At 35.9% G+C, this 20,562-nt stretch overlaps 3 protein-coding genes and 1 long non-coding RNA gene across 4 annotated transcripts; all 4 read right to left on the minus strand.

The window, feature by feature from the left end:
• Positions 448-1,561, minus strand: LOC109950156. The gene is made up of 2 exons (XR_002272456.1): positions 1,290-1,561; positions 448-591 (listed from the first exon to the last, which is right to left on the minus strand). It is a non-coding gene; the product is annotated as an uncharacterized LOC109950156 (long non-coding RNA).
• LOC18770267 (cell division cycle 20.1, cofactor of APC complex) lies at positions 6,379-8,669 on the minus strand. Its single transcript, XM_007203077.2, has 5 exons — positions 8,499-8,669; positions 7,894-8,160; positions 7,499-7,768; positions 6,820-7,401; positions 6,379-6,662 (listed from the first exon to the last, which is right to left on the minus strand). The coding sequence occupies exons 1-5, from the start codon at positions 8,571-8,573 to the stop codon at positions 6,522-6,524; spliced, it is 1,335 nt and encodes a 444-aa protein (XP_007203139.2). The 5' UTR covers positions 8,574-8,669; the 3' UTR covers positions 6,379-6,521.
• On the minus strand, positions 11,097-13,771 carry LOC18770172 (ubiquitin-NEDD8-like protein RUB2). The gene is made up of 3 exons (XM_007202654.2): positions 13,576-13,771; positions 12,431-12,690; positions 11,097-11,389 (listed from the first exon to the last, which is right to left on the minus strand). The coding sequence occupies exons 1-3, from the start codon at positions 13,666-13,668 to the stop codon at positions 11,278-11,280; spliced, it is 465 nt and encodes a 154-aa protein (XP_007202716.1). The 5' UTR covers positions 13,669-13,771; the 3' UTR covers positions 11,097-11,277.
• On the minus strand, positions 15,406-18,718 carry LOC18769755 (IQ domain-containing protein IQM6). The gene is made up of 8 exons (XM_007204726.2): positions 18,207-18,718; positions 17,941-18,055; positions 17,791-17,856; positions 17,610-17,698; positions 17,411-17,498; positions 16,990-17,226; positions 16,764-16,865; positions 15,406-16,424 (listed from the first exon to the last, which is right to left on the minus strand). The coding sequence occupies exons 1-8, from the start codon at positions 18,641-18,643 to the stop codon at positions 15,705-15,707; spliced, it is 1,854 nt and encodes a 617-aa protein (XP_007204788.1). The 5' UTR covers positions 18,644-18,718; the 3' UTR covers positions 15,406-15,704.

The raw sequence follows: 20,562 nt of genomic DNA on the forward strand, positions 1-20,562 counted from the left end.
ACTTGCTACTGAAAGGAATGTCGTCCCAGTCGAAACCACGAAACCTACAGGTTCATCTGGGATGGGGGAAAGGAGAGCTGAACAACTTGTCATGCAAGCTAGGAAAGATGAGAATGACAAAGGAGTTGTAAGAGGGTGGAAAGTGGGAAGTGAGCGGAGAGGTGCTGCAACACTGTTAGAACAGAGGGGTGGTTTGCAAGAGGGCTATTTAAATATCAGCCTAAGAAGAGAGTGATGTTTTCTAAAGTGCAAGGTCCTTTCTTCAAGGTTGCTTGGCTTCTTCGTGAAATGGCTAAGGAATAAGTTGGGATGGATGCACTTCAATTATGAATTATATTATGTTGTTGTTGACATTATAGTTTGGACTTGTGTAGTTGATGCTAACAAAAGACTATGAGAACATCTCTCGATATTGGCCTACACATAATGAGTATGGGAGAATCACAATAGCACAAAGAGAAGGAAATCATGATCTTCATTCATGAAATAATACATGATATTTTTTTCTGCTTTGGGAGCATTTGGATGAAAAATACTTAATGACCGAACAAACTCTCCAAATTTACGCTTGATGTCAAACAAGTCAAACACCTGCAATGAGAATATGCAAATTGTTAGAAAAACATCACAAAATTTCCAGCAGATCAAACTCATCCAAATTACAAACATACAATCCCACATTTCCATACAAATACAAATAAACTTTGATTCCCAATTGATTAACACATATTAAACCAGGATTTTCAAAAACTCTAAAAACAACAAAAAAGAAAAAACAATTAGGCATCATTTGCCACCATCTTCTTCTTCTACTCCCTGTTTTTGTCATGAGAGATATGAACCCATTAAAGTCAAAAGCCATGACTCATGAGAGATATGAACCCATATATATAAGCTCCCATTAACCCAATATTCTTTCAATTTCAAATGAGTAAGGTACAAAAATACTCTTAAAGTAAAACAAAATTTAATGTATTTATACTTGTTTCATGTAAAGTTAAAACTCGATAAATGCACATATTACCAAATGCAATTAGCAAAGCTGCAAATAAAGAAATTATAAAAACCAAAACTACATGGCTTGTATGCTATTGAACCTGCAATTATGCGTCGATTTTGTTGAATATGCAGTTAGGGAAGAAACTAGAAAATAGGTAGCTGACCATATCCAAATGATCAAGCCACACTTCGCTAAGTATGAGGTCATACACAGCCTCTACACCAAACGAAAAAAATAATTAATTGCAATTTGAAATAATAATAAAATTGAATCAACATTAAGTTCTTACCAAAGAATTGTGTTCCCAGCATTTCTGCCACATGAGAAATGCAACTGGACACCAATTTTCGTACTTGCAGTTCCCGCTTCCAATTGTAACTAGAAGAAGTCCAACTTTTTTGGAAAGTTGTTCCCATGGATTTTGTAACAGAGGTCCGTGAACATCTTATCATCTCCCAAAATGACACGAGCAGAGTGAGGCAGACCGGGACATCCCAATAGTGTCCTCACGTTCCTCATCCATACCCCATGAAGAGTAATATTTAGGTTATCTTTTTATAAAACCTCAAAACATGGAGCATGACACTAATAATTGAAGGAAGTTGAGGTTCCACCCCGAAACCAATTGGCAATGGGGAGGAGTAGCCCAACTCCTTATAAACCCAGGCTAGGTCCCTTAACATTTCAATGTGAGACAAACACTCTCAACACGCCCCCACACGTGTGGCGAACTTTCAAGCCTAACACGTGGACAACACATATTGGGTGACGTGGGAGCACGTGTGGCCGTTGGGCCCAACACGTGAAGCCTTGCTCTGATACCATGAAGGAAGTTGAGGTTCCACCCCGAAACCAATTGGCAATGGGGGGGAGTAGCCCAACTCCTTATAAACCCAGGCTAGGTCCCTTAACATTTCAATGTGAGACAAACACTCTCAACAATAATATCGCTGCAACATTAAAAAATGAATACGAATAAATAAAAATGAAAAACAACATACTGCAGTAAAATAAATGAATACGAATAAAAAGAATTGAAAATTATTATACCTGTATATCGTACGCAGCTCCAGGACGATATATTAGCTATATGGATCCATCAACTCATATGTATTATCTACCCAATATCCAAAACAGCAGTCTATTGATTCGAAAGAGACAAGTGTACTGCAATCGAAAAACCTTTAGAAGAGATTAACCGGCACCACGTAACGGGAGTCAAAACGCAACAATAACAAACACCATTCATCTACAACTGAATCAGCGTTATGAAAACAATGTATACACCATGAATGGTGTTTGTTATCGTCGCTATGTGACTCCCGTTACGTGCTGCCCGTTAATCTTATCCAAAGGTTTCACGATTGCAATACGCTTGTCTCTTTCGATGCTGCCTCGGATATTGAGTGGATAATACATAATATTAACAAAATATATATATATTAGGAGATTAAACTTAATAAAACAAAAATTATAAAATACTTACCTCGTTAGTACGATTTTCCCCGCTTCTATAGTTGTCCATCACTTTTGCCAGGGCATCTCTCCATTTTCCTAACTCTTTATTGAGAATTTTCCACCTACTAAATAATGTCATCTCCGTACGAGTAGACCCCGGAATTTTTTCACAAAAGGAAACATCTTCCATGGTGCTCCAAGCCCCTCCGGTTTCAATAGAGAAGCCATAAAAATATGAAATAAAAATACAAGGTGAAAAAGAGGAAAATGTTGAGTAAAAAGTGAATAATAGTAGAAGTATAATGAAATGTATGAGGATTGGTGTTGAAAATGAAGGATATTGATAGGTATTTATAGAAGAAAAAAAATCAGAATTTTTAAAAAAAAATTTCGATTTTTTTCATAATTTTATTGCCCAAAAAATGCCCGCCGTTGGATTGGATTCGGAGAAGCTGATCAGAGTGCTGAGGGCGCGACACGTGGCTTCTTCCTGTTGGAGCTGATGTCAGCGTGCGCTGGTTCAAATTTTTTTTACCGTTGGCGCGTTTCATAATTTTATTGCCCAAAAAATGCAAGCCGTTGGATTGGATTCGAAGAAGCTAATCGGAACGCTGGGGGCGCGACACGTGGCTTCTTCCCGTTGAACGAGCTTGCTGACGTCACAACTCACGGGCTTCACCTCGGGTTGAACTGGCCTTCAGGCTGGCCCGAGTTGGTGGGACCCACTCCTAGCCCTGGCTTGGGCTCACCGCTGGAACGAAATTTTTTTTTTCCCCCTCAGCCTTGGGCTCAGCTCCTGGTTGGACTTGCTCTTAGAGCATTTCCAGTGGTCGGGTTTTGAGGAGGGCTTGGGGGTGTTTGGGCTAAAAACACATTTCCAGCAGCAAAGGGAGGCCCGGGCGCGAGGTGGGACCTAGCAACTCGGGTTGGCCCGAGGGCAGGGCTGGCCTGAGCTTCAACCCGAGGTTTGAGCTGACGTCAGCGTGCCTATACAATGTCCTCATTCACGTGGCGCGCGCTGGGCTCTCCGATTAGATTTTTTTTCTCTATACCTCATTTTCATTTTCAACATTTAAGTAAATGTCTTTGTCCTTTTACTTTCATTTATTTTTATATTATTCCATTTACTTAAATTTACAATGTAAATAAGGAAGTACCCCCCATTTGGATTCAAATAAAAATATTAGAAAATCAAATTCCCATCAAATCAAAATATGAAAAAATCAGTTTTAGTGCAAAATATGATTTATGCTACAAATGATGGCTCATTAAGTCAATATATACTTCATACTAAAATCCCATAAAATCAAGTTTTCTTATTTGATGTGTAAGGAATAAAAGTCGCCAAAAATTATCTTGAGAAAATGATTATTCTGAAAAACCATTTTTCATATTGAGTCAATATTGCACCTCCGCTAAAAAAATTTTGGGTCCGCCAGTGTCTATAAATACCAACCAATACTCTTCACTTTTAACACCAAATCCTCATACATTTTTTTTTTCTATAAATACCAACCAATACAACTAATAAAATAAAATACAACTAATAAAAAAAATCTTATCGAAAAATATTATCCAAATTAATTGTTTATGTAAAAACAAAGTTGTGAAAAAAAATAAAAAAATGAATAGTATTTGCCATGACAAAGGGTAATTGCTGAAAACACACATTGCTTAATATAGCAAGGGTAGCTACTATTCACGTGAATAGTAGCTGCCATGGCCATGACAAGGGGCAAACTGCTGGAAAGTGCTCTTAGAGGAGAGGCTTAACTAAAATGCAAATTTTTTTAAAAAAATTGTCACGGTTTGCGATAACCGCTATTTTCCAAAATCAAATACCGTAATGACAACAGCAATTGCAGTTCGGTTACTAAAATCGTAATTTTCGATCAGTTTTCAGTTATTGCGGTTCCAATACGGTACAATGTCGGTTAATTTTTGTGATTTTTGAGTCTAAAATGCCACCCCTACATATACCTGTAATTCGGCCGGATTGGATCGAAAATAGTCATTCCAATATCCGTCCAAAATCCTTCGGAATTCAATAAACTCTTCCGATTCCGATTCCAAAAAATTCCGGAAAAATTCAGAACTTTCTGATTCTGAAGTTTTGAATTCTTCATAATATAATCATACTTCCTTTCTCAAATCCTAGACCCAAAAATGGAACATCCCGCTGCTTCGTTCTTTCTCTTTTTGCCTTCTGTGAGACCCACTCCGATGCGGACGTCATAGCCTCCACCACAGTCAAACCTACCACAGCCTCCATCCACCATCCACCATTCCCCCACCTAATAACTCAGCATTTTCACACAATATGAATTCAACATCTCCAAAGACAGAGCACAAGTATCACTGTCAAACAGAACACAATTAAACCCAATCACTTAACCAACCAATCGAACCCAAACAAGAATAAGGAGAGTGAAGGAAGAAGAAGAGATAGAGGAGCCATGGAAGAGAGAGAGGGAAGAGAAAAAAAAAAAAAAAAAAAAAAAAAAAGGGTGCGGCGGCTGCAAATGGAAAAAGAAAAAGAAAAAAAGATGTGTTACTAGGGTAAGAACGTGAGTGTTGGAAGAGAGAGAGGGGGAAAATAAACAAATGAGGGTAAGTGGGAAATTGAGAAATTAAATAAAGAAAATAAAGAGGGATAGATAAGTGGGAGATGGAACATTTCCTTTTTTTTACTTTTAATTTTATTTATTTAGCTCTGTACTTTTGTTTTTAATTTCTGATAATAATAAAAAAAGGTTTTTAATTTTAATATATATTAATATATACATATATATATATATATATATATAAAAGACAGAGAATGTGTGCAAGGAAGCTTAAGTTAGACTTTTGAATTCTTTATTTTTTATTTTTTTTCATTATTGTGCTAATTTTGACGTACATGGGTTTAGAATCTCTTCTTCCAAATGAAGCCTTACAAGAGGGTGTACATATAACACGTATCTAAAGTGGTGGAAATATGAATGGGAGGTTGAGTTGTGTACATGATGGAAATTTTAAAAATAACATAATGGATTAAAAGTTTACAAAAGGAACTAATACTATTTGTTCATTCAATATCTTAATATGTTAGTCTTGCTCTATACAATTGGAATACTATAATTGTCAAGCTCTAATGAATATATTTATATTATATGTGGTGTTTCATGTAATTAAAGTTTAAATGAGCACGAGTCTTTGTGTCCAGTTTAAAAACTGTGCTCTATGTACACGAAATTGGCACAATTGTTTGTGTTTTATATGAAAAGAGCACATATAAGACTTATTTGTGCTTAATATTAGGAAGACGGGCACAATACTGTATTTGTGTTCTTATGTTCGTGCTTGTTGACCAGTTTTGTAGTAGTGTGTGCAAGGGGTGAATGTGAATTTTGGGAATGGGCTGGATGTGCGAGCGATCAAAGCAAATAATACCCGGTTTGCTGCGGAAGATCAATCACTTGGAAGAAGAAACAAAAAAAATATGAGAAACATAAGGGGGAAAACCCATGGTTTTGGGTGTCGTTTGCTTTTTTCTTGATCATTTGGTTGGTTTGTGCCAAAGAAAATGGCAATTATGGTAGTGGAGTTTTAGTAAAATCAGTGTCTTCAAATTGGTTAAAATTTTGAGTTACAGTACATCCACAAATGTTCACATTAGCCATTATCAAAAAATAATTATTACAAAGACTTAACTAGTCATTGGGTGACATTCTTTACTCACTAATCACTAATCATCCCACTAAGCCTATCACAATTGGTCAGACTTCTCCCAGACCCAGGTTAAGTTTTCTGGTCCAACTTTATGTTGAAAACATGGTCTGAAATTAGATAGCAAAAGACAACAGAACGAACAACTAGAAAGAAGAATTTATATCAAAACTGCTTTTTTTTTTCCTCTTCGTGTAACCATATACATTATATATTCATACAAATTGTATGAATTCTCTCTATATACACTTATCTGCTTTTTTTCTTGTAAACAATGTACACCATATACACCCATCTGTTTCGTTTGGCATCCCAGACAAAACAGATAAAATTCTCTACAGCATTTACATGATCTTCAACGAATGGTGTATAAATGAGCAAATGGCAACGGATTTTCTTTTCGTGCAGGTTTTGAAACTCCAGGAATCCCAAACACATTCCAAGTTCGAACTGTCTCATCCGCGGCTGCAGTGGCCACAGTGCATCCATCTGGGCTCTGAAAATATAAACAACAGAAGTTACAAACAATTAGAATATGTAACTACCATAAGAAGTTGCCATGAAAAATTATTCCAAATGAAAATCAATCCATGAAATCAAATACACAAACAGAATTGAATTCACAAAGTGCAAATTAAAGTCCAAATTAGTACCTGAGTCATGAAGAGAACTCTGGAGGTATGGCCAGTGAGCTCTGCCATCCTCACCATTGACGGGTACTTCCAAAGGATAAGCTCATTCTTGCTAAAACCATGACAACTAAGCAATTCACGCTCATAATTGTTCCACAAAAGACCACACACCTGCGAGCCAGTGTCAACCGAGCTCAAGCACGAGCCTGTTTGTGTGTTCCATATCTTAATGCACCGGTCAAGTTCACCACCACCAGAGGCCAACAAATTCTCTTGAAATGGACACCAAGCAAGGGCCTTGACTGCTGCAGTGTGGTCTTCAAGCCTTTGAAGCCACTGTCTTGGTGAATTGGAAGAGGCTGTTGACCTGTCCCATATGAAGAGAACATTATCGTTCCCTCCACTAGCTAAATGCTGGCCTGAGGGTGACCATTTTAATCCACAGATCTCGGCCTCATGACCTTTGTAGGTTCCAACAATGTGGGATCTCACTCTTACATCGTTGTTTATAATTCTACCATCCATTCCTCCTGTAGTAAGAATGCGTTTGTTCCAGGCCAGTGAACCTACTCTTCCATGGTGACCACCTCTCAATGTTCTTATCTGCAGTAACAAAATCAGCAGTAGATTAGTATTAGAACCAAGGTTTCATTTTCTAAGGAAAACAACCAACAATAATAAGCAACAACAATGTTCTTACCAGTCTAACAGAGACAGAATCCCATAACTGGACCCAGGAATTGTCCAAGCCGACGGCAATATGTTGCCCATCAAGAGCCCAGCTGATGCTTGTAACGGGACCATCTTCATCATCAATTGTGACGAGTTTTATAATGGAATGGTTAGAAGGATTCCATAGGTACACTGAGTTTTCAAGAGCAATTGCAAGAATGTTGCTGCTGCTCCAGTCTAGTAAATTCGAGTAGAAATTATCTACAACACCGGGAGCGTCCATTGTTTTCTCTGGACCCTGCAAAATCAATTTGGAAGAATTAGAACATAATCCACAAAGCAAAATCAATATGATCATCATTACAGACACAATCCTAAGCACAATTAGATTCAAGTATGATGATATTAATGCAATTATTATACCTGAGGAACCCGTCGAGAGGGCTTGGTAGATTTGGCCTTATGAAGAGGGGGTGAAAGCAATCTCCTCGGAATGGCTTCAACTGGGGTGGGGGGCTTGTTCTTGAATGTGAAGATTCGTCCTCTGTTCATGTTGAAGGTCTCAGTCAGTAGCTTCTGGTATGGAGTGCTTGCAGCCTCCGGGTTCTCGATTCCCTTTCTCCCTCCTCTGACCATGTAATGCGCGTAATCAAGGTCCAGTGCCGCCCGATTGGGTATAAACCTATCCAACTGTAAATGCCAAACAGATTTTATTAGCCAGAAGAAAACCAAAAACCAGAAGCGTTAATAAAGCTCTGTTTGGTTTCAAAGAAAATGCCAGAAAAGTGAGAATCTCTCAGACTTAGTGTATCCTTAAACAGAACATGTGATTGGACAACTAGCTTAACTTTGTGAGTTTGAAAAACAAAAAACCCAGAATTGTGTTTTGCTTGCGCTTGTTTTTCCTAAGTAATCAAACATAACGATTCAACGCAATTCTTTAACAAATAAAAACCCTAGAATTCCAAACGGACAGATAATCAAAATACAACTAAAATTCAAAAAAAACCCAGAAAAGATTCACTTACATTTTCCCAATTAGGCTTTCTCATAAGGAAGTTTTGTTCTCCAAGAGGGTTCCTGGTGTTCCTCGATGAACTCATTTTCCTTGTATCGCTGTGCGTGAAAACGAAGCTGAGGCAAATTGAATGCGTGAAAACGAAGCTAAAGCAAATTGAAGGAAACTGAATGAAAGTGGGTTTCAACTACAGACTTGGATTTAAATAGGCATCGACCGGAGTACAGTTGTAAATTTTTGTTTCACGAAAATCCTTGTCCTGCAAGGAAAACCCTCGAGCGGACCCCAGCTGGTCAGCTCCTTTAAACAAAAATTCTTGATTTTCCAAATTTACCCTTGCATTTTTTAGATTTATTTTATTTTCACCAAGGTTTTTTTTTTATACGAAATTTTCACCAAGGTTACAATTTAAAAGTATATGTCATTTTACACTTTTCTCATCTTATTAAAAAAATAAATCTGGTGTCACGTATTTTTTTTTCAACTTACAAACTTTGTTATCACACACTATTAAAGTGACATGAAAATTTGAACCTAAGATTAATCTACATGTCAAGACAATTTTTTACTGAATTAAACTCCTTTAATGGGTGAAACTTTCATAATCTCATAAATCCCACTTAGTTAATAAAAATGTTAAAAGAGAACACATTTTATTACAGAAAGATAAATTAGTACATTCACAATGTGTTGAATTGAATACACCCATAAATTAAATTAAATAAAAAAGACCATATTTTGCACTTGCCCATAAAAGAGTTATAAAACTCCAAAGCTGTAAAGCATTTTAGATATTTTTTTTTAATAAAAGTTATGAAACTCTGTTTTTCAATAACATTTATGTGGTTTATGAGTATGGAACTTGAATTGTTTTGCATGGTAATAGAAATACATTTTTTGTGCTATTTTCAATTTTCAATTTATCTTTTATAAATTGTTCAAAACTTTAATGGCCCAAACTTTATAATTCCTTGGAACCAAAAAAAAATTTCAAAATTCATATTTGATACAACCATTGTTGTAAATGATGGATGACCCACATGTTGAAAACGTAGAGTAACATTGAGTGAAATACTATGTTTTACGGAAAGTTGATGACTTGTAGGCTTAGTCACTATTTACAAATAATAAGAAGCAATTATGAGTTAATGTTGTAGAGTGAATGCTCTGATTGTGAAGCATATATCATCTGCCTATAAATAGAGGCAATCTTCAGACTTTGAGAGACACAAATCCGAAGAGAAAGAGAGAGAGAAATCTAAGAGTTGGAAAGCTTTATTCGAGAGAGAAAATTCTATCAGTGTAACACCACAAGAGCAAATACAATCACACCCAATATTCAGTGATACTTTCATACTCGGCCTATTTTATAACAACCAATTGATTTTAAAATTTGTGTTAAAAAAAAAAACTATGAGAAAAAAAGAGTCCTGTTGTGAAGCGGACAAGAAACACACTGCCTAAAACGCTATATAAATAGAGAAGATTCAAATGTCTCGTATATAGAATTCTCTCTCTTTTTGTTGTTGTCCCAGTTATAGACCAATCAATTATTCAATTGCCAAAACCCTAATCATATCGGTTCCTTTTCGGGTTTGGTGTGTTATGTTTTCCTGCTTTGTATATAATCACAGTTTTATAAGAAAAAAAAATTTATACACCTGTTCTTTCGTTTGATTTAAATATGGTAGTTCCATTAAACTAAAACAACAAAAATACATTAACTATGAAACATTAAAAAAATAAAAATAAAAACCATCAAACTATAAGAATTAAGCTTTTTTTTGAAGAAAGTGTCGAATTAATTAGATAAGGAGAATGCTAGCAACTTTCTCTGTAATCCTCTCCTTTTTCCTTATGACATGTGTCACTTTTTCTACACTTTGTTAGAGAGAAGATTGCTAGCATTTCCCATTAAATAAATGTTGTTCCAAAGCAAATTAATAATTTTTAATGTTAATGTGTGATTTTTATTTGGGCCTTCAATTTTTAAACTCTTAAGAAATTCATTGTAATATGGGCCTGACCAATTACACATAATATATTCGAGGCCCAGGCTCAGGGTTGGCCCTGATGCAATTACCATAGAAAAATCTAGAGGCTTAGGACATTATATTGTGTAAATGCAATCATTAACATTCTTAATACAGGCGTATAACCAATTTAAAACAAAAGAGAGTATTTTCAAAAACAAAAGAGAGTATTTTCAAGAACAAAAGGACACCAATGTTTTTCTTTTTGTTCTCTAAAAACTAACCATGGCACTAATGCTAATGTTAACCTAGGAATTCCCATTTCAGCCCCATTAAGGCGATAAATGGGGTTTCCTGTGTTGCTTTTACTTTGAAGAATCTACCATTTCATTTCGCTTCCTAATATCAGAGAAGTCTTTGACAAATAAGTTGCCCATCAAACAGAAACAAAGAGCCCAATTCTTAAGGGGTGAAATTCTACAGAGTAGATTGCCCCCAATTGTTTAGCCCTCATATAGCCTCTCTTTTCCTCTGTCACACAGATTCATTTACTTTGGTTAATACATATCTCAAGGGAAAGCATCACAAATAAAACAGGGAGGGGGGAGAGAGAGAGAGAGAGAGAGAGAGAGAGAGAGAGAGAGAATTATGTATGTAACACAGTAATAATTATGTCCACAATAACCAACTTAGAACAAGAAGCTTTTTTGCCATGTGTTCGAATTTATCAACAAAGACATGCAACTCAAATGCTTTCAAGTATCAAGACTCAATAAAAGCCCGAACAAAAGAGTTTGCCTAAACCGAAAATACGATTTAAAGACTGCCACCCCGTAGTGCAAGCACCAGATGAAGGACAGAGCCCCCCTCAATGTTGTAGTCTTTAGCTGTTTTGTCATCTCCAAGCTGCTTGCCAGCGTAGATAAGCCTGCAAACAGTGTAAAATAAATTAGATATTTGAATCAAATATTACATTACAAATCATTAAACATCAAAAACATCTCCTGACTTGTTTAGTTGGCCATTAAACATGTGGCCAAACAATACCTTAATAGGAGCTGTCAAGTATAAAATTAATAAAAATAACAATGTTGCAGATGCTGAGCCATTTCAAATAACATGAGCTAAGAAGACAAACAATAAGAGCTATGTAAGATTCAATAACAAGAAGGCCGTGCCATTTCTAATAACATGACCTATGAAGACAAACAATAAGAGCTATGTAAGATTCAATAACAAGAAGGCCGTGCCATTTCAAATCCCCAAGATTTTGAACCATCTCTCACAAAAAATTCAAAACACATGTTGAATCACACAAGAAGACAATATCCAATTCAAACTAGAAGCAACTAAAATATCCCAAATAGGAGTATAAACAAAAGTTATATGTTGACAACCTATTATTTTGAACAATCTCACCCACTGGAAAAGAAATTCTCAGTGCTATAGAGATAGAGAGCGTAATTCATGAATCAAAGCCTTTTAGAAGTAAAGAAATAATGAGTCGGTGAAACATCCAACACTAAAAAGACAAAATGGGCCAATGGGTTCCCACCACAGTGGTGGTGGATTCCCCCTCCCCCCATGGCACCCAGTATCAAACCCCAATAGGGTTTTCTTTCCTCCAGTGATACCAAAAAAAAAGGGCACTAAGTTCATGCATACTCACCGCCCAATTGTAATGCAAACACACATAGCTAGATCAAGGGAAAAGCAATAATCTCAGTACATCAATTTTTTAATTCATCAAATTTACTCTAGTCATAAGAAATTCCATGACCACATGCAGCAAAACCCAAATTATATTATATTTACCTGAAAAATGGCATGATATATAAATACACCGTGAAGTGAAATGATTAACATCTAATATATACTGATGAAAAGACGATGAAAACTCAGAAATAACTTGAGTTCAAGCAACACATTATTTTAGTGAAATAAAATATAATAATAAAAGAAAATATACCTTTGTTGCACTGGAGGAATTCCCTCTTTCTCCTCAACCCTTTCCTTGATCCGGTCAATGGTATCATTTGGTTCAATATCAATCTCAATTTCTTTCCCAGTAAGAGTCTTCACCTTAATCATAGTTCCTCCCCTCAGCCTCAAAACCAGGTGAAGCGTTGACTCCTTCTGGATGTTATAATCTGCAAGAGTTCGGCCATCCTCCAATTGCTTACCAGCAAAAATCAATCTCTGCTGATCAGGAGGGATGCCTTCCTTATCCTGAAACCAAATATCTATGAGTTACCATGCAATTCCATGACAAAAAAGAATAATAAATCTCTTTGATGCATATAAATGTAAAGGGAAGGAAAGAAAAATTGCAAAAAGAAAAGTACATATCAAAGACCGAAACATCATATGATTTCCGGATTTTAAATCCAATTCGCTTACAAATTTCTACTAAGCTGTCTGGGTGATTAAGGTATTTTTCCATGATGCCGTAAAAATACATAATTGATTAGCTCTTCGTGATGAAAAGTTGTTCTTTAATAGATAAATCTACAGTTCATTAGTATCAGTTCAAGACAGAGGACACTCTGCAAGTCTGCTTATATGGATTTCTTGTACTGCAGAATGGTAATGATAGTAACAGAATTATGCAATAACCTTACAGAAACAATCTCATTTCACAAAACTAAAGTCATAAAGGCTTAATCATACAATTAGGAACGAAAAGTTCTATGGGAAAGACGGAACACAAATAAACAAGAACTACTCAACCCATTGGATGACAGCAAAGGCCTAGTTTTTTGCAAAATCTTCAGTTGTATTTTTACTTGCCAAGAACAATAAAACTAAACAAACTCAGAAAATCAATAAATTTTGTACTCAATAAAATCCAGTGCACCAACAGCTCAAATTAGAAACCCTAACCCTCGCTATAGAATTGTTCCAACATATATATACACACACAATCACAAACTCTGATACAAATATTAACCAAACCGAATAACAAAATCATAATACAATAACAACCAAATCTTAACTAGAAACCGAAACCCTAATTATATCGCGAAGAAACGCTTCCATAAAATAAAGTTGTTCCTTTAAATGAATCAAATAAATACATGAGACGAAAACTCAAATTAGAGAGAAATACAGTACCTGGATCTTGGCTTTGACATTGTCGATGGTGTCGCTGCTCTCAACCTCAAGAGTGATGGTCTTCCCAGTTAGGGTTTTCACGAAAATCTGCATGTTCTCTTTGGTTTTTGGTCTCACGGAGGAGGAGGGAGAGAGAGAGAGATGTTTGATGATTTTGACTTGGAAATCAAAGGGAATAAGGGCTTTCCTTTTTCCAAGCAAAAAGTGGAATATATATGTAACCAAAAAAAAAAAATATCCTGAATTCGAGTGTGATTTGGAAAATGAGAAAGTGTGGACCCCACGTTTGAGATTCTCCACTTTCCATTGGTGTTGAATTAGGTGGTTCCAGCTTTTTCAGGCTGTATTCAATTGGAATTTTCACAATTTTTTAAAAAGTTTAAAAATTCAGAGATATTCAATCAAGATTTTTAAAGAAGTGTAATAAAATATTTGTTCTAAACTAGTGATTTTTATAAAGTTGATAAATTCTTAAATATTTTTATAGAGTTTATAGAAATTACTAATAAATCGACAAGGGATTTAGATATTTTGTTTGTTTTTTATCTATAATGATCTGCTTGACTTTTCTTTTGATACGTTACCTCATTAAAATTTAATCTAAAGGACTTTAAGTTGACACGTTATCTTTAAAATACAACCCAATTTTCTCATAATTAAAAAAGGAAAAAAAATCCTAATTGAACTAATAGGAACTTAACACCATTAAACTGTTACGGATGCAATAGTGGGTGTGGCCTCGAAGGCGCTTCATCAGGTGGTGATGGTAGGGTCCGTCTAGGCTCATGAGTTATTTTAGGATTTGGTTATGTTGAGTTTGTGGCCTTTGTTTGGGCTTACGATTAATTGTGGTGATTTGGGCTAGTAATTTCAGTGCGGCTTTTGTCCGCGTTAGTTGTGTTTTTAGCATATTAGTTTGTTGCCCTCTTGGGATTGGTACGTTAGATGTCTTGTTGATGTCTTTGATTGTACCGTTAAAGTTTATCTAATGAAGTTTCTATTTGATAAAGGGGTATGATTTCCTCACTCCCATTTTCTCCACTTACACTCCCTTTTGCTTTTTAATACTTTTTAATCAATTTTATTCTTTCTCTTTCCTATTCTACCCTTACCCTACATTAATTTCATTTTACTTCACTTTTATATTAGTTCTTTTTCTTTATACTTAATTTTCCAACTTGCACTCCATTTTTAATATTTTTTTTTCCTTTAATCGAGTAAGAAATTAACTTTTTTTTCTCCCTATAATACTAAAAATGGAGTGTAAGTTGAAAAATTAAGTATAAAGAAAAAGAAATAATATAAAAGTTCAGTAAAAAAGAAATTAATGTAGGATAAGGATAGAATAGGAAAGAGAAATAACAAAACTGATTAAAAAGTATTAAAAAGCAAAAATGAGTGTAAGTAGAGAAAAAAGAAGTGGGAAAATCAGCGCCCATTTATTTTCAAGAAATATAATATATTTTCATAAATAGCACTCTCTTTTTTCGGTCACTCTTATGACATAATTGATCACGGATGGATAAGATTGTATGAAAATGGAGGAGAGAGAAAGAGGAGGGTTCCAAGAAATATATCACATTTTAGAATACCTGTGCCTATACGTACAACACATTCTGAATACCGAAGAAACAAAAGGCAAAAAGAGAGAATGCTGAATGCATGTATCGATTTTAAGAAGAAATCTTCAGTTTAATTCTTTGCTTGGAGGGAAGCAAGATCCAGGAGGCTGATTTGCAGAAACAAGGATATGAGAAATATATAACTTGCTGTCTCAAAAACTATTTCTAGTTTTATTTGTAAGAAGCAAGTTAGTAAATAAAGAAAAAAAATATGTAGGGTTCTGTAAGTCTGCATCTGCGAAGCCATGTTAACAAGCTTCTGCATATTCTTTGCCTGTGACATGACTACGTTTCTTTCGGTATGGAACCCGTGAATCTAAATCAATGGGTCAGGCCAGCGTAAGAAAAAGCACTTAAGCGCTGTAAAAGATCTCTTTCTGAAGAGCTGTTGAGTCCAAACTCTACAAAAAAAGTTCTAAAAGAATGCAAAAACAATTCCTATATCATCTTCTCTATCAAAACATGAAATAATTGCTACAGATGATCCTTTGATCTAATATGTAGCAGTCAGCCTATGGTGTTGTGTCTCTTGCTCTTCCGAGGGCCAAGGGGACTTTTCCCTGCAGTTCTCTCTGTACTTAAAGGAGATGGAAGCAAGGGCCGGGGACTTCTTCCAGGTCTTCTTGGTGACAAGTTGGCTTGCTCTAAAACTCGGAACTGAAGCTCCGAAGGATAGTCCCTCATGCAACCAATCCGCGGACCAGCTCCTGTTGTCCACCTACTGGTTAATTGCTGAGCCAACTGATATGACTTCATTCCTTTATGTGAATCAATCCTTTGCATGATTTTCTCTTTTGGCACTGGCTTTTCGTCTTCTTCAAATTCATCGTCTTCAAACAAGTTTAGTTTAGGGATCATGAAATCTTCCTCTGTTAAGAGTGATTCTTCAGCTGTCTCATAACCATCGTCGGAAGCAGAATCTGGAAAATATTCGCGACAAGTTATTGGTATTCCCTCCTTGAGAATGTCAAACGCATCATTTCTTTGTGGTATTTCAAGTTTGGCTATCTTTGAGCAGAATCTTTCAGGCAATCTTAACAGAATAGGATTAGCATTTTCTACAGGGTTAGAGTCCTCATTGCTTGGATCAGTGCTATCTTGCCCTGAGCCTTCAGCATTAGTTGTTCCAGTATCTTTAGATGGATTTGGTTTTTTGGGACTGTTTCGAATTCCAATGTTGCTGCTCTTTTTGCTGAGGCCTCCTTCTTCATCATCAGCTGCACTTCTCTGAAAATTGAAAGAAAGGTACATTATTACTAGGTCAATTGTACATTACTATTTCTTTAATGGAAACAGTATCTACTATGAATCATGGGAACATTATGTTTCATATAGTATAGGGAAGAGTTTTTGCTAGCTACAAGGGTGCATTTGTGTCTGAGGATCTCATCTCAGAGCATTAATTTATGGAAAAACCCCGATACGTGGGAAATATAGATTTCGATCAGCTCTGTCCAGTTAATAATATCCTATCATGTCATATGCTGCTACACAAAACATCATCTGCTGAGACAGTAGAAGATGGTAACTTCTTGAGTTAAAATAATCGAATTTTTCCCGACGTACCTTAACATTTGTGAGATCTACGTTGTGATCAATAAGGAACAACATGAATTCCTGAAAATTTTCCTCTGTTGGGAGATAATGGCCACTATGAGGCCAAACTGACTGTTAAACCAAAAGAGAAAAAAAGAGTGTTAGTAACTATTATATTAAAGCCTAATCTCAAAGATAGACACAGGATTCAATCTACTAGGTATACGAAAATCGTTGAGAGATTACTCTTTCCTACCTTAAGAATTCCCTGTTCCACCACTAATCTTCCAGCAGAGAGTGTGGCTCCACCTGCCAAGAAGCTTGAATGTTGAAATGTACCTTTGCTCTTCTGTCCAATATACAAGGTCTTGGATGTGCTAAGCACAAATATCCACTTAGCATCTCTGACTTCTGTTGTATCAAGAAGATTTCCACTCTGCTTGTAAATGAACTTCCCATCTTGCATTACAACTTCATAAGCCTCTCTTTCTATCTGCAGAAATGAAGCAACAGTTATCGGTAGGTGCACCGGTTTTGTTTGATCTAAAATGTCTTGGGAATTTGTTTCATTCTTAAGGTTTATGGTCAGAAGATTGAAATGCCATGGTGAGAAGAGATTCAAACTCCTTCACGAAAACATAAAGAAATGAGAAATCATAACGGAAGATGAGACTCACAGGGCCAAGATACTTGATGCATTGTGTTTGAAGCTTTGGCCGAGGACATACTTCATGGTTGACTTCTCTTCCATCTCCTATGTCAAGCCTGCATTTTTAAGAGAAAAAAAAAAGATTATTAAATAGGTGCTAAAACATTCTTGGCTGTGATCAAGGAGCATTTCTAATTGCTTTGCATGATGTCCCAGATTAAACTTACCAATAGAAGAAGGGCTGTGTACTCTCACAATGGAGCCATTTCGCATAATAAAAGTGAAGATTATGGCCATAACGATGTCGAGGATCAATCTGTTAATAGGAAGGAACAAGAGTAAGAATCCATGAAGGAAATTTTGTACATTGATTCTAAGGTATGTTGCACTATAAGGTATAGAACTTACTGCCTCAAGCCAATGCTGCAAAGCAAGTTTACGGGCCCTTTTGTCCTTAGACAAACCTTTTCCCACCTTCAAAAGAGATGATGCAGCAGCAGTTAGAGCCATAATATAGCAGTACAGAAGTGCACATCACGTAGTGTAATACTAACTAACCTTGGCAGCTCTGGTTCTTGCCCTAGACCAGCGAGAAACAGCTGTCTCGGGTTTCTGAATGTCAAAAAATGATATTGAGCTCCGTTTGAGCTCAGCAAAATCTAGTGCCCTCCACCTACAAATTGAGTTCACCAAAATATAAGTCTAACTTCAGAAGGATACAAATAGGGATATGTGGACAGGACTAGTAGGCATAAAACTTTTCCATTTCCTTTCATGCGTGACACCGAAAGCTCTTCAAATTGAAAGAAGACATGAAAGCATACCATCTTTGCTCAACAAGAATTGCACAATCTGCTAACTGTCTTCTCGTGCGGAAACTTTTATAAACTTTCTGCAACTTCAATGCAGCCTGGTATCTGTGTTTTCCTGGCTCCTGGGTCTGGTTTTCTGTTGTCAGCAAAGGGTCTCCAGCATCGCTTTCTGCTCTGGTAGACGCAATGTTTTCCATATCTGCCGAACATGTCTTCGTTAAGGGCTTGGTGTTTAACTCCATCCCTTTAAAGCTAAGTGATCCTTCAATATTCATCTTTCCTGAACCATTTGTGGTGGTTGGTTCAGAATCAGGGCCGTTGGAGCTTAATGACCGCAAGGGCTTCCTCTCTTCTTCTTTCCTAAGACTAACTGGACTTACAAGAACAGCTCCACAATGACTATCCAAATCATCAAAATCAGAAAGTGGGCAGGAAACTGGAAACCCCATTGACCAACAAGGGATATCTGTAAGATTATACTACTACTAACCAAGATCTGAATCGACGAGATGATCGAGATCTATTGGGTCTCTTTACCTGTAAAAAACTGAACAGAATGTACAGAATTAAACATAAAAAGTTCATCAAACTTGACATCCATGAAGGGCAATATAATCAAACTTGGTACCAACAAACATTGTTTCAACATTCATGAATGGAGGTCTACCATTGGATATATAGGCACACATCCATTTCCTCCTCTTTCCTGTTTTTCTACTAGAATCTAAAGCATGGTTCCTCAAAAGCCATTTTACAATCCCATGCAAATTGCAGAGGAGGGTTTATATCCAACACTCTAAATTGGGTGATACAAAATTTTGCAACTTGTAAATTTGAAAATATTAAAAGTCTCAAATGCATTAAATGCAAATACTAACACACACACACATCACCAATTGCAACATTCAACCAACAAATTAAGTGAATGACTCACAAGAAAGCCTTTTGATACGTTTATGAATGAGGGGTGCACAATGAGTCTTACCTTAATCAGAGACAGAATGGAAGCAGAGATGGAGACTGGTTTAAGACAAGGCTGAGGAAAGAGAGAACCAAAGAAGGGTAGAGAGAGAAAGATGGAGAGGAAGTAAAGAAATGGACGAATGATGGGAGAGAGAGCGGAGAATGTGGGAAGTTGAAGGGGTTTTATTTTGTAGAGGTTTCAAAGGTTACAGAGTGGCTTTCATGGGCTTGCTTCTCTCCTTCCACAGAGAGCTCTACTTTTTTTTCTCTGTCTCTGGCTTACAGAGCACCTACGTTGGCTTCATGCTATTCTTGCAACATTTATATATAGAAGTTAGAGAGAGAATTCTAGAGAGAGAATTTCTATATAGAGAGAAGAGGGGGGAAGAAAAAGAGTAACAGTTGGATCATAGTCTCCCCACACGTGTTATTGACCACAAGAGAAAGTTCACCAACTTATAATATATATTTTTCTTAATGAATCTCTATTTTGATCTTTTTAATTCATGTGAATATTGTATTTATGTCTAAAATTACGTGATTTTAAATTTTTCTATAATTGGTTTAATCATATTTGGTTTGAAGGAAAATAAGCTTCATTTTCTTTAAGTAAAAACGAAAAGGTGCATGACAAGTTTTATAAGATACTAGTTTAAATACCCCTTTTTTTTGGTTAAGTTTGAATTTTTTTGTTATTAGGACTAAATTCTATTATGATATGAATGATCATTACCAAAAACCTATAATGCAAGTTTAATTTATAGTTAATGTAATAAATTGCTTGTGATTTTAGGAGGAATATATGCATTTTCAAGCAAGCAAGTGATTTGATGTGTAAAGTTCTCATGATGACGAACACACTGTCGTTTGAAGGTTTAATTGATAATTTAATTACTTTTCTAATTGCTTTTTTTTTTTGGTTGTTTCTTCATCTAACTAATCCATGTTAGTTTATCCCCTTTTTAATTTTTAACTTGACATTAGCCATCCAAACCTTTTTCCAATCTTTTCTTTTTCTCTTCTTTTTTTTTGGGTCAAGGAATCTTTTCTTGTTCTCTTGTCACAAAATTTGGGTGGGAATGGGATGGTTTCTAAAAACCCTATTTAGTATTGTATGGCCACAGATGCATGGAAACTTCTTTGGTTAGAAAACAATACATTTCTCCTACCCAATATTCTCTTAAATGAGTGTTATTTGCATCATGCGAAAAAACTTATGAAAAGTATAGGGTTTCCCCTTTTTATGGAAAAATGTTATGTTTTCAAATGGTCGAAAATGTCATATATATAAAAGACCACACATTCATACATGATTTTAGTTACATTAACTAATTATATTGATTAAATTAGCAAAAGAAGATATTCTTTCTTTTTACTAGAATGATATTTTAAACTATTTTTGACG

Source organism: Prunus persica, chromosome G7 (genome assembly GCF_000346465.2).
Source record: "Prunus persica cultivar Lovell chromosome G7, Prunus_persica_NCBIv2, whole genome shotgun sequence".
Taxonomy (NCBI): Eukaryota; Viridiplantae; Streptophyta; class Magnoliopsida; order Rosales; family Rosaceae; genus Prunus; species Prunus persica.

Coding starts and splice junctions, on each gene's coding strand:
- LOC18770172 (XM_007202654.2), bottom strand. CDS start 13,668: ATGCAGATTTTCGTGAAAACCCTAACTGGGAAGACCATCACTCTTGAG. Junction 12,691..13,575: donor ATGTCAAAGCCAAGATCCAG/GTACTGTATTTC, acceptor ATTTGGTTTCAG/GATAAGGAAGGCATCCCTCC. Junction 11,390..12,430: donor ATTCCTCCAGTGCAACAAAG/GTATATTTTCTT, acceptor CACTGTTTGCAG/GCTTATCTACGCTGGCAAGC.
- LOC18770267 (XM_007203077.2), bottom strand. CDS start 8,573: ATGAGTTCATCGAGGAACACCAGGAACCCTCTTGGAGAACAAAACTTC. Junction 8,161..8,498: donor GAAAGCCTAATTGGGAAAAT/GTAAGTGAATCT, acceptor TGGCATTTACAG/TTGGATAGGTTTATACCCAA. Junction 7,769..7,893: donor CCTCTCGACGGGTTCCTCAG/GTATAATAATTG, acceptor TTGATTTTGCAG/GGTCCAGAGAAAACAATGGA.
- LOC18769755 (XM_007204726.2), bottom strand. CDS start 18,643: ATGGGGTTTCCAGTTTCCTGCCCACTTTCTGATTTTGATGATTTGGAT. Junction 18,056..18,206: donor ATTCTTGTTGAGCAAAGATG/GTATGCTTTCAT, acceptor CTCAATTTGTAG/GTGGAGGGCACTAGATTTTG. Junction 17,499..17,609: donor ACACAGCCCTTCTTCTATTG/GTAAGTTTAATC, acceptor TTAAAAATGCAG/GCTTGACATAGGAGATGGAA.